The sequence below is a fragment of the Brachionichthys hirsutus genome, chromosome 22, assembly GCF_040956055.1.
Source record: "Brachionichthys hirsutus isolate HB-005 chromosome 22, CSIRO-AGI_Bhir_v1, whole genome shotgun sequence".
NCBI classification, from domain to species: Eukaryota; Metazoa; Chordata; class Actinopteri; order Lophiiformes; family Brachionichthyidae; genus Brachionichthys; species Brachionichthys hirsutus.
In genome coordinates, this window is record NC_090918.1 from 2567247 (window position 1) to 2579972 (window position 12726).

Genomic DNA, 12726 nt, shown 5'->3' on the forward strand with positions numbered 1-12726 from the left:
TTAGAATCTAGGGCCAGATATTATATACAGACGCATGAGAAGGTCTGTGCACTTCTCTGAGGCTGCGTAATCATTTACTCTATATTCCCAGGTATTAATTACAGTGACGTCATTAATTTTCTAATAATAAAACCTGAGTACTTTTCCAGAAAGACTTTTAATAGGTGGGGTACGCCCTGGAAGCTTTTCCAGCACAACGCGGGGTAAAAAAAATTTGACAACGCAAAATGTTGGCCAAGATGTCCGTCAACGGGGGGGTTTGGTTTAACAAAGACATTGTTTAGTGTCGGGGCCTTCGGAACGTAACTCCGGACCACCTGCACTGCTGCCGTCTCTTTATTCTCCACATGCATACCGGTACACGTGCAAGTTTTATAGCAGGAAATCTTGCCAAAATAAATTTACAATACAGCGATTACTGTCTGGATGTCCTGAGCAAAGAAATGAGTTAGTTGCCACTCATGCAATCCTGATGAAACATGCAATGGATGCGGTTGCACCTTGTCCTCCATCCTGTCCTGGCGACGGAGACGACCTTTTCTTTGTGTTTGGTTTTGTTGTAACCTCCTTGTGTATCTTCCTGCTGATGGAAACTGTTTGTGTGTGTGTGTGTGTGTGTGTGTGTGTGTGTTTTCAGTTGGATGTGATCATTGCTGACCTGGATGGGGGCACGGTCACCATCCCTGAGTGTGTCCACATCTCCCTGCTGCCTGAGCCTCTCCTCCAGCAGACCCAGACTGTGCTGTCCATGGTGAGAGCCTCAGCCTGATCTGTGAACACGCCTGAGATTGCACCGCTGCTCACATGGGGGGGGGGGGAATGTCATTAACATCCAGTGGGTGCTTTCCAGGCAGCAACAAAGTCCTCATTGGTGCGCTGTGGGTCAGGATGCCAGGAAACGATTCACAATTTGGTTTCCGCCTTTGTGCTCACGTCTTTTGTCAATTTATATATAAAAACTAATCTGCCTTGCGCAAATAGTGATGATTGTGCTATTCCTGCTCTGCACCACCGCATCAGATACCATGTCTTAGGCATCCTGCACCTTCAGCCGCAACCATTATTCCATTTATGATAAATGCTTTTGTCTGATGACATGAACAGATTTTCCCATTTTCTTGTTATTGAAATATGCTTCAAAATGGATCTGTTACAGGAAATGTCCCTCAGTTTAACTTTGGTATACTTGATAACATGCAAAGTCTTGTAAATGCAGGACTAACAAGTGAACATAATATGTTGTTCTGGGCTCGTCTGATTAGACATCAAACCCCTGACAGACGCTCGCGTTGAGCTCCTCTCCTCTCCGCTGTCTGCAGCACAAACAGCTAAACACTCTCTTGTTTCCTTTACAGAATTTATACCAGAATTAATTCCAATAACTTTCAAGTTTTCTTCTTTTACTGCCTTTAATCACTTTGCATGGAATGCAGGTTTTATAACACTGATTACGAGAAAGCGGCACAAAGAGCCTCTGGGCTCTGTGTGTCTCCACAAAAGACATCAAGTCATTATTATTTCATTTTTATGTCACTAATTAATTCAAAAAACACATTAGAGAGTAGTTGTTAACGTTTCTATATCTGCTATTCCAGTCTGTAATATCATTATTATCATTATTAATGAATCTATTGAGTGTAGCACTCATTATTCATGAACAATGAGCAATCAGAAGTACCACAGAGCAGTCAGTCAATGGTGAAACTAATCGAGCCATTTGGCTTCCCTTTGGACATTCTAGGTAGAAAAGCCAAATGGCTCGGCTGTGGCACTTCTAGTGTTAGCCAAAGATATTCAAAAAGGAAAAACGGCAAATAGAAATTGTGATGTCACCGTATTTGTAGGAGGTCTTGGCTCAATTACCCAGAATACACAATGCAGAAGAAACGAACTCTACAGGCGTTTGTTTATGATTAGTGATCTGTTCTTGTTTACTCTAGGTTTTGGATCCAGAGCTGGAGGTAGCTGATCATGCCTTTCCCCCATCCTCCATGCAACCCTCGACGCTAAAGATCCAGGTAAGAAAAGCCAATCACGTGCTGAGGTTTCCGTAAAAAGTGTTTTTCCCGAACCTAACATCTCTGCACGATGTCAGAGTGAATGAATATGTTTATATCTTCAGCCATAAATATTGATAGGATTGAATGTATTCATTTCAATCTGTATTAATCTGTGCTGCTCTGATTGATCTGATGTTGAATTACAAAAGAGTATTTTATATATTGTTGTTTTTGGCATGAAGACGGGATATGAATGTTCAAAACTAGATTAGCCTGCGGGTCCGGAATTCTTCACGTTTTCCAGACTCTGAATCCACTCGGGTTCTTCAGTCTTGTGTCGTTGTGCGTTTCAGGATAAGGAGATCCGGGCAGTTTTCCTTTGGTTGTTTGCTCGGCTCTTCCAGGGCTACCGCTGGTGTTTACACATCATCCGCATTCACCCAGAGCCAGTGATCCGCTTCCATAAGGTCTGGGAGGAACGCTGGCTGTTTGCTCAGCTCTGACCAATCCTCCGTTGGTGTGTGCTGAGTTTCCTGATTGAAGAGTGTAACCTGTGTGTTCCGCAGGCTGCCTTCCTGGGTCAGAGGTCGCTGACAGAGGATGACTTCCTGATGAAGGTGCTGGATGGGATGGCGTTTGCTGGCTTCGTCTCGGAGAGAGGGCCTCCCTACAGAGCCACTGATCTGTTTGATGATGTGAGTTAAATGTGTCCCACCAGCCACCTCTTTACTACGCAGTTCAGTGACGTTAACTTTCACGTGTGTGTGAGACGTTTGTTTTCTGAGTTGATTCAGGAGGTACTTCACAAGTACGTGCTTTAGATGTGAGATTGATGCTGATATTTAAACTGACATTACTTTTGTATCCTGTCGACAGCTCGTCGCCAATCATGTTGGAAGGATACGAAGGGACGAGGCCTGTCCACACAAAGTCCTGAACCATGTCAAGGAGCTGGCTGAGCAGCTCTTCAAAAATGTATGTTCTCCAGTGCAATGGACTCCAGTCAACTCTGTGCCGACCTCTTTTCTTCACCTTAACATCCAGTTTGTCTTCTCTTTTCTTCTTCTTGCACAATGACATGTCCTCCTCCCTCATAGCTCTCTTTTTGTCCAGCTCTTTCTGTTGTGGTCTTAATCTCAGCCGTTTTCCTTTTTGAATAGAATAGAATAGCACTTTATTGTCATTAAACACGGTGATGCAATGAAATTAAACAGGCTCTGCACAGTGCAAAAACCAGTAAAGGTGCAAAAAAACAAGTCAAGTACAATGCGAAGGACACAGCCCATAAAAAGATTGGCTAAAAAAAGATCAAGTATGAATAAATGATAGTGAAGTGTGAGGTTTGTAGTGACAATGTAAGCAGTTGTTGTGCGGAGTGACAATTTATACAGTATACAATTTGTCATCTTTTTCTCCGTCTTTGCCTCCCTCAAGGAGAATCCTTACCCTGCCGTGGCGATGCACAAACTTGCACGGCCGTCAGAAAACAAACAGAACGCTGCACGCAATCAGAAGCCTTTCCCTTCGCTCGACGAAGTCGTTGTGGAGCTCTTCATCGACCACGCTGCCGCTAAACTCAGGACTGCGCCGCCTGTGGTCAAGGCAGAACTGAAGGGCATGGTGCCCTCTGGGCCCCCATTGGGTGAGCTGGAGGGGGGTGGGGGGGTGGGAGAGACTGAGCGGATTGAAAATAGATTTTGTAAATGTCGTGTTTTAAGAAAGTTTGAGCAGATAAATGTCAAATAAATATTTGTCAGCTCCATCTGTGTCTCATCAATCCTTTCTGTCTCCACAGGAGACATCGTGGACAGGAACGGCAACGTCATGGCCAACAGCGCCCGCAGGCTGGAGGTGGTTCGGAACTGCATCACTTACATCTTTGAGAACAAGATGCTGGAGGCCAAGAAGGTAAGAGTGAGCACGCCCTTAAACGTGAACTCATCTGGTTTCCTGGGATGTTCTAAATGTCTGAAGTGCCTATTTTTAGGTTGTTGACTTTTGCGAGGGGATTTCTAATCCAGCTGTTGTGCTTGTCTTCTCTGTCCAGCTAATGCCGGCCGTGTTGAGGGCTCTGAAGGGCCGAACAGCACGCGTTTGTCTGACGCAGGAGCTCAATCAGCATGTACTGCAAAACCGAGCCGTGCTGGATGACCAGCAATTTGACTACATTGTCCGGATGATGAATTGCACCCTGCAGGTGAGCCTGCGAATATACGTATTAGAACAGCACTAGAATAAGTAGAAGAGCTGGAAACGCAAAGTAGCAGCGTTTATTCAGCATGTCGAGATGGAAGATGTTTTTGTTTGGTAGGAAAACGTCTCCGAGTAGTATATCGGTAGAAGGATGCTGAGGATGGAACTGCCAGGGAACAGGGCTAGAGGACGACCCAGGAGAAGGACGTAGTGAGGGGGGACATGAGAGTGGCTGGTGTTGGGGAGGATGTTGCAAAGGACAGGGTGAAGAGAAGAAGGTTGATTTGCTGTGGCGACCCCTAAAGGGACAAGCCGAAAGTACAGTAGTAGGAGTAACATTCATCTGTGAATCGTAACGCGTAAAGATACAAATACGTCCATAAAGTAGCGGAAATTAGTAAAATAAGCTTCTTTGCAAAGGGGAAAAGGCCAACGGAGGGGAAAGAAGAGGAGCTTCTTTTAACAGACAATACTAGGAGTTAAAATACAGGTTGATCAACAAGGTGACTCATGCACCAAGTCCGCTCTGCATAATAGGTGGCAGCAAAGCTAGCAAATGAGGTAAAGCAGCCTTCAAAGCTGCTTCCGACACATAGAGCTCGAGAACCCTGGATTGAAAGACAAGCCCTTGGAATTTGTTTTTGGAAGAAAAATACGTGAATATGAACGGTTAGGGACCGCTGGTTTGATGTAGATAACATTTGTCTTGCTGTCTTTTAGTAAGGACACACATTAGACACGTCAGGAGTACACATTTTAAAGAGACTGAAACCGTAGGCAAGTAATAATGAATGTTTAGACATTGTCACAGTATTAACCGTTTGTTTCCGTCAGGACTGCTCTCACATCGATGAGCACGGGATTGCAGCTGCTCTCCTCCCACTGGTCACGGCCTTCTGCAGAGTAAGTTCAGAACCAGCATCACCAAAGTCCTGAACTCTTCCTTTGGGAAGAGTTCAGCCTGAGAACCCATTTAAACCGCTAAAGATCCAAATTGTTTTCTGTTTGTTGGAGAACTGCGCCTGTTAAAATGTAGTCCAAGCTGCACAACCCAATTCATTATATTCAAGTATCTTCTTGTGTTTGACAGAAACTGGGCGCCGGCATCACGCAGTTTGCCTACAGCTGCGTCCAGGAGCACATGGTGTGGGCCACCATGCAGTTCTGGGAGTCCATGTTCTACAGTGACGTCCAGAACCACATCAGAGCGCTGTACCTGGAGACGGAGGAGGGAGAACCGCAAAATAACTCCGTGAGTACTCCTGTTACACTCGATGTCACCAGAGGGGGCCTAAGACGTGATGTTGCATATTATAGAAGGTTTTAGAGGAATGAGTCGGTCTTCCACCCTGCTGAGCAGATTGTCACTTGGATCTTGAGACGATTCACCTCCTTCGATTCTTCGTCAGGAGCAGCAGGGGGCGTCGGTCAATGGGAGAAAAATGTGCGCCTTGGAGCTGGCATCGGAGCAGAACCGGCTGTGGCCGACGCTCGGCAAAGAGACGCAGGCGGAGCACGTGCAGAAGGAGGAGAGCACCGTGTTCAGCCAGGCCATCCACTACGCCAACAGGATGAGCTACCTGCTGCTGCCGCTGGACACCAGCAAGAACCGCCTGCTGAGGAGCTCTGGCCTCGGAGACGTGGAGAGTGTCAGCAACAGCTACGTCACCAACAGGTACCCACGGCGGCCGTTAGCGGGAAGGAGGAGGGGCTTAGACGCAGCACGGGGCAGGAAGGAGGGGCTTAGACGCAGCACGGGGCGGGAAGGAGGGGCTTAGACGCAACACGGGGCAGGAAGGAGGGGCTTAGACGCAGCACGGGGCAGGAAGGAGGGGCTTAGACGCAGCACGGGGCGGGAAGGAGGGGCTTAGACGCAGCACGGGGCAGGAAGGAGGGGCTTAGACGCAGCACGGGGCAGGAAGGAGGGGCTTAGACCCAGCACGGGGCAGGAAGGAGGGGCTTAGACGCAGCATGGGGCAGGAAGGAGGGGCTTAGACGCAGCACGGGGAGGAAGGAGGGGCTTAGACGCAGCACGGGGCAGGAAGGAGGGGCTTAGACGCAGCACGGGGAGGAAGGAGGGGCTTAGACGCAGCACGGGGCAGGAAGGAGGGGCTTAGACGCAGCACGGGGAGGAAGGAGGGGCTTAGACGCAACACGGGGAGGAAGGAGGGGCTTAGACGCAGCACGGGGCAGGAAGGAGGGGCTTAGACGCAGCACGGGGAGGAAGGAGGGGCTTAGACGCAGCACGGGGCAGGAAGGAGGGGCTTAGACGCAACACGGGGCAGGAAGGAGGGGCTTAGACGCAGCATGGGGCGGGAAGGAGGGGCTTAGACGCAGCACGGGGCGGGAAGGAGGGGCTTAGACGCAGCACGGGGCAGGAAGGAGGGGCTTAGACGCAGCACGGGGAGGAAGGAGGGGCTTAGACGCAGCACGGGGAGGAAGGAGGGGCTTAGACGCAGCACGGGGAGGAAGGAGGGGCTTAGACGCAGCACGGGGCAGGAAGGAGGGGCTTAGACGCAGCACGGGGAGGAAGGAGGGGCTTAGACGCAGCACGGGGCAGGAAGGAGGGGCTTAGACGCAGCACGGGGAGGAAGGAGGGGCTTAGACGCAACACGGGGAGGAAGGAGGGGCTTAGACGCAGCACGGGGCAGGAAGGAGGGGCTTAGACGCAGCACGGGGCAGGAAGGAGGGGCTTAGACGCAGCACGGGGCAGGAAGGAGGGGCTTAGACGCAGCACGGGACAGGAAGGAGGGGCTTAGACGCAGCACGGGGCAGGAAGGAGGGGCTTAGACGCAACACGGGGAGGAAGGAGGGGCTTAGACGCAGCACGGGGCAGGAAGGAGGGGCTTAGACGCAACACGGGGCAGGAAGCGTTCAACAACTATATAAAATATTCAAACGTATGTTCACTTTTAATTTTGTGTTAGCTAGCAAATGTTAATTTAAACCCTTTAAATCCCATTAAATCTGATGATCGTTTGACAAATCATGATCAGTGGTCCCAGAGAACATGTTTTACCTTATATATAAATATATATAATAATGAAGGGAAAAAACCTGCACCTATATTACAGTAAATACAAAACACATCAGAAGAGCATAGCTTCTTATTCAATCTATGAAGAATAATAAAAAAAACTAAATCGGTGGTCCCCCTCTGTTTTCATGCCGAGCACTGAAAAGATTAAAAAAGAGGAATATAATCTAACCGCTAAAATTTGTATTATGTACTTTCAATGACTATTAAACAATTGTTACACCAATATTTACTCTCCATTAAATTGTGGTCTCAATCGTGGCTTCTTGTCCTTCGTGTTCACATTTTTTTCTTTCAGGAAATTCCATGTTCTTGTCTTTTAATCCCGGGTTCTTGGCCTCTATGTGCCGAAGTAGTTTTCAAGACTTCGCAAGCGATTGTTGGAGAATAGCCGGCCTTTTTTCAAAATAAAACACCTTTTAAACGGTCATTATCGATACAACGGAAATTATATTAATTCGTTATTCTTTCTGTACTGCCCGGTAACAAAAGCCTTCCGGCCCGGTGTTTGGGGGGACCCCTGCTCTAAATGGTTTCCTTTTTCTTGCAGTATTGCCGGCAGCATGGCTGAAAGCTACGACACAGAGAGCGGCTTCGAAGACGCCGAGAGCTCGGATGTGGCTAACTCTGTGGTGCGCTTCATCAACCGCTTCGTAGACAAAGTGTGCAACGAGAGCGGCGTGACAAACGAGCACCTGAAGGCTCTCCATACCATGATCCCAGGTACGCGCCGCCTCCGTCACCTCCGTTTGAACCACAGAGGGCAGCGCACCGATCGCCGGTCCGTCTCTCCACAGATATCGTTCAGATGCACATCGAGACGTTGGACGCAGTCCACAGGGAGAGTAAGAGGCTGCCGCCGATCCAAAAGGTAACCGATTCCTTTTTTTACGTTCCGCTGGACAAAGGCCTTGCAGAACCGCGGCCGCTCCCGCCCGCTCCCCTCTCCGCCAACCCCTACAGCGCAGCCTCACGGTGTCACGGCAGGTACGTCTGTCCACCGGAGACAGAACAGTGTGGCTCGCAGCACGCCTGAGCAGTGCATGCTGGGTGATTGCCCCCCCCGTTGTGCCGTTCGGTCTGCGAGGCCCTGCTGAGCCGAGTGCGTTCTGTCGTTGCTTCACTGAGCCTGAAGCGACGCGTTTTGCCGTTTCACTAAAGACTTGAGAGTGGAGCAGCTTCCGGCCCTCGCCACGTCTTCCTCCATCATCTCCTGCCTCTCTGCTCTCGCAATTTGCCATCAGCGCTTGTCCAGCATGTAAGATGATGTCATTTGGGCAGAGCTAAAGCACAAAAGCAATGGCGCCCACTTTGGGATCGCAGCAGTTACATGGCCGCAGAGGAACCCTGTTCCCCCCCCCCCCCGCTGCGTATCTACAGCTGGATCGTAGACATGTGTGCATAAGGTGTTGCGGAGCAGGTTATTGTAGTTCTAATTCATTTCCTAGCAGAGGTGGAGTTCCGTAGGAAGCTCTCCGGGCAGGAAGTGATGTAAGAGGACAAATTTCATATTTCAATTTGTTGCTATTCACACAGATTCAGCCGCCCGGTCGAGAACGACGTAGCAAACATCTCAATAAATATTACTTTGTTACTGATTGTGTACTTGAGTTTGTCTGTTGGGATTCCCGTTCTCCAACAGCTGATGTGTGTGTGTGTTGTATCAATAATTATGTTCAAACATGCGGATCCAACCTCCTCAAACAGCCGGTAAACCGCAGCATGTTGTGGAAGCATGAAACTGATGAGTGCTTTGAGTGTTCGTAGCTGACTCATGGAAACCAGTATCATGATCAGGCTTTACCAGTCATCATTGTGTCGCTTCATTATTCTGCTTGTTTTTAACTCATCTAAAGGTCCCATATTATGAAAAACTCACTTTTCCCATATTTCTACACTATTATGGTGAGTTTGGATCATTATCAACCCCAAAACCAGCAAATTAAACCGTCCAGCCAATCCTGCGTAGGTCTGTAGTCACGTATTGAAACACGTTTGAAAGAACGTGCACATGCGTGCGTGCGTCCCTCTGTCTGGGCTCTGTGGGCCCTCGCTCTACCTGCGGCATTTTCCCTGCATAAAGTTTATTTTTGGTGGTAATATTCCGGCGAACATTTGGCAAAAATGTTTTATTGTGTGGGAAACACTTTGAACGAGACGCTTTATGGAGCGGGAGACGGACGGGCGGGTCGCTGCAGCGCCTGCAGTGGTGCGGACTCGGCACAGATCCGTCATGGTGAAGAGGAAGCTGAGCCCAAAGGCGAAGCTTTCCATTTACCGGTCGATCTTCTTTCCCACCCTCACCTGTGGTCTCGAGCTTTGGGGAGTGACCGAAAGAACAAGGTCGCGGGTCCAAGCGGCTGAAATGAGCTTCCACCGTAGGGGGGGGCTGCGCTCTCCCTTAGAGATCGGTTGAGACGTCATCCGGGAGGAGCACGGATGAACGCCTCCCTGGTGAGACCACGGGGAGGACCCAGGACACGCAGAAGAGACTATGTCTCTCAGCTGGCCTGGGATCCCCCCCCCCCCAGGAAGAGCTAGAAGAAGTCTATTTTTGACCAAAGACTGTAACAGATATTTCATATAAGTGTCTGGGTATTAACTTGCGGGGTTTAATATGGGACCTTTAAGGGTTGCCCGCCTTCATGCCTGGGAACGAGTCGCTAAATTAAGATGAGCCTGAGCTCCACTCCTCCACGCATCTGTTTCTCGCCGCAGCGTCGCTGATCTTCCCGTCTTCTTCTCTTCCTGTCCGTGTGCAGCCCAAGCTGCTGAGGCCAACGCTGTTACCCGGGGAGGAGCTGGTGATGGACGCCATGCGGGTCCACCTGGTCCCCGACGGCCGCGAGGAGGCAACGGGCCTCGTGGGCGGTCCGCCTCTGCTCCCTGCCGAGGGCGCCGTCTTCCTCACCACCTACCGGCTCATCTTCAAGGGCACGCCCAGTGACCCGCTGGGTGAGATGAGACGCACGACGCTGGGCGGCTCAGCTCCTCCCCGGTTCCTTGTGGGGGGGGTCCTTTAAGCCCTGCTCATTGGCTGTGCGTCTTTCTCCCTCAGTGGGCGAGCAGGAAGTGACTCGTTCATTTCCCATCGCTTCCCTTACTAAAGAGAAGAGGATCTCAGTCTCTGTCCCGATGGACCAGTATGTCCAGGAGGGGCTCCAGCTCCGGTCCTGCACCTTCCAGGTACTCCTCGGCGCTCCGCAAAGGTCCACGCCATCGTTTCGTTGCTCTCACCGTGTCCTTTCCTCCGTCTGCAAAGCTTGTGAAGATTGCGTTCGATGAGGAGGTCGCGTCAGACCTGGCCGAGGTTTTCAGGAAGCACATGCACAAACTGCGCTACCCTCAGCACGTCCAGGGAACCTTCGCTTTCACCGTGGGGCAGAGTGGAAAGATGGTGGTGGAGCACAAGGCCAAGGACAAGAACCAGTCGCTCAAGTAAGGAATTAAAGATGGAGAACAAGAACGTTGTCCGTCCAATCAGCAGCAAGAACCAGGTGACGCACTGTAGTCTGCAAAAAGGACGGCAGCAAAGTCAGACAAAGGCACTCTGCAACCATTTTTCCCCTCAGTGTCCCCCCCCAGTTTAAAAACCACTGAGCCAGTCTGGCTTGAGTTCTTGGAACTGTAACCATTTAGGCCAGTTATAGTACGAAGTGTGACGAGCTGGTGTGTAAACAGGAAGTTACTGCGCACGCATCAACAGGAGAAACATTTTGAAGCTTCGTGTCTCGTGCGATTCGGTGTGGAAACGTCTCACATTAAACCTGCAGGCGATCCACATCGCCATGGATCCTAGTCCGGGGGGAATCTTCTTATCGATGCCGGAGGGTTCGGTTCTCTGATAAAGGATAAAGCCTTGGCTTGTTCAAAGTCACCCCCCCCCGCCCCCTTTTCTCTTTTGTGGTGATTGAAAGGAACATGAATAATTCATCAGTGGAAAATGTGGCGGCCGTTGTACTGCCTCCATTCTTCCCTGTTCCTCACTGTGTGTGTGTGTGTGTGTGTGTGTGTGTGTTAGCTAAAAAGCTCCATGCTAACCTAGCTGCACCTCAGTAGTGAGTTCCCAGCTGTGGATCTTTCACTGAGATGAACGCCGAGTTTGTGTGTTTAAAGGGCAGCGTGTGACTCTGCACAGTGATGCGTTTAATCGGGTTCTCTCTCTCTCTCTCTCTCTCTCTCTCTCTCTTCTTTCTGTCTCCCTCGTCTTTGTCAGGACGCTTTCCAAAAACCTGGTGAGGACCGCCAAGAAGACCATTGGCCGGCAGCACGTAACCAGGAAGAAGTACGCCCCGCCCACCTGGGGGGACAATCGGAGCAGCTTCCAGTCCGAGCTGGACGAGGACGAGATCTCGGGTGAATCGATTCTGACTCGATTCATTTTCATTTGTGTCGTGCACTGACAGCCAGCAAAGCATGATATAAAAAGAAAATAAATGGGGGGGGACGGGCTCTACAAACTAGAACCCCCCCCCGCCGTCTTCCTGTGAAAGCAAAGCTCACCTCGTTTGTTTGCTTCTCCACAGTTTCAGAGGAAGTGGAGCAGAGCTCTCTCACCCTCTCCTCCACCATCCGATCGTCCGACCGGCAGACCATGAGCAACGTTGTCGAGCGGGCCTGTTGCCGCGACTACCAGCGCCTGGGCCTGGGCACGCTCAGTAGCAGCCTGACGCGCTCCAAGAACGAGCCCTTCAGGATTTCAACCGTCAACCGCATGTACACCGTCTGCAGGAGGTGGGGGACGCGCCGCAGTCAGCGCTGGGGGGGGGGCGAGGAGGCGTGTGTTTGATGCGGTGCGTGTGTGTGCGTGTGTGTGTGTGTGTGTGTGTGTGTGTCGCAGTTACCCTGGCCTCCTGATTGTGCCTCAGAGCATCCCAGACACGACCCTCCAGCGGATCTGCCGCTGCTACCGGCAGAACCGCTTCCCCGTGGTTTGCTGGAGGAGCTCGCGGACGAAGGCCGTCCTGCTGAGGTCCGCCGGCCTCCACGCCAAGGGGGTGGTGGGCTTCTTCAAGTCGCCGAACGCACCTGCTGCAGGTAGGAGACGCTGTTCAGCGGCGCACGATGAAAACGTCAGCTAACCCTAACACCCCCCCCCCCCCCCCTGCAGTGCCGTCCCAGGCAGACTCCACCAGTCTGGAGCAGGAGAAGTACCTGCAGGCCGTCATCAGCTCCATGCCCTCTTACAGCGAGAGGACGGGCAGAAACACGCTCGGCGGCTTCACGTCCACGCACATGAGCACCTCAGGTCGGTGGGTCGACTAGCACGCGTGCTACATGCGTGCTACACGCCTCGCTAGCGCTGCGCTGACGCGTTCTCCTCGCCGTAGACTCGTCAGATAAGCTCCGGCAGCCCAAGATCGGCGCTCTGATGAAGCAGGTGATGGGCGCCAAGGACGACGCTCCTGGAACCTTCAGCAGAGGAGGTGTGTGTGTGTGTGTGTGTGTGTGTGTGTGTTGAAACCATCCCCCACTGTGTGGCGTGGGCGTGGCGTT

The 12726-nt window shown here is 51.0% G+C and overlaps 1 protein-coding gene across 1 annotated transcript in view; it reads left to right on the top strand.

Moving 5' to 3' along the window:
* The window catches only part of sbf1 (SET binding factor 1), a 30766-nt gene that overhangs the window by 14346 nt on the left and 3694 nt on the right, over window positions 1–12726 (top strand). Inside the window, exons 10-30 of the mRNA XM_068755008.1 lie at window positions 638–751; window positions 1941–2018; window positions 2354–2467; window positions 2567–2695; window positions 2877–2975; window positions 3435–3642; window positions 3796–3908; window positions 4048–4197; window positions 5028–5096; window positions 5284–5445; window positions 5603–5868; window positions 7781–7953; window positions 8028–8101; window positions 9993–10185; window positions 10289–10416; window positions 10493–10668; window positions 11447–11586; window positions 11757–11964; window positions 12071–12267; window positions 12341–12478; window positions 12561–12656. Coding sequence (XP_068611109.1) covers window positions 638–751; window positions 1941–2018; window positions 2354–2467; window positions 2567–2695; window positions 2877–2975; window positions 3435–3642; window positions 3796–3908; window positions 4048–4197; window positions 5028–5096; window positions 5284–5445; window positions 5603–5868; window positions 7781–7953; window positions 8028–8101; window positions 9993–10185; window positions 10289–10416; window positions 10493–10668; window positions 11447–11586; window positions 11757–11964; window positions 12071–12267; window positions 12341–12478; window positions 12561–12656 — 3025 coding nt within the window. The remainder of the gene's footprint in view (window positions 1–637; window positions 752–1940; window positions 2019–2353; window positions 2468–2566; window positions 2696–2876; window positions 2976–3434; window positions 3643–3795; window positions 3909–4047; window positions 4198–5027; window positions 5097–5283; window positions 5446–5602; window positions 5869–7780; window positions 7954–8027; window positions 8102–9992; window positions 10186–10288; window positions 10417–10492; window positions 10669–11446; window positions 11587–11756; window positions 11965–12070; window positions 12268–12340; window positions 12479–12560; window positions 12657–12726) is intronic.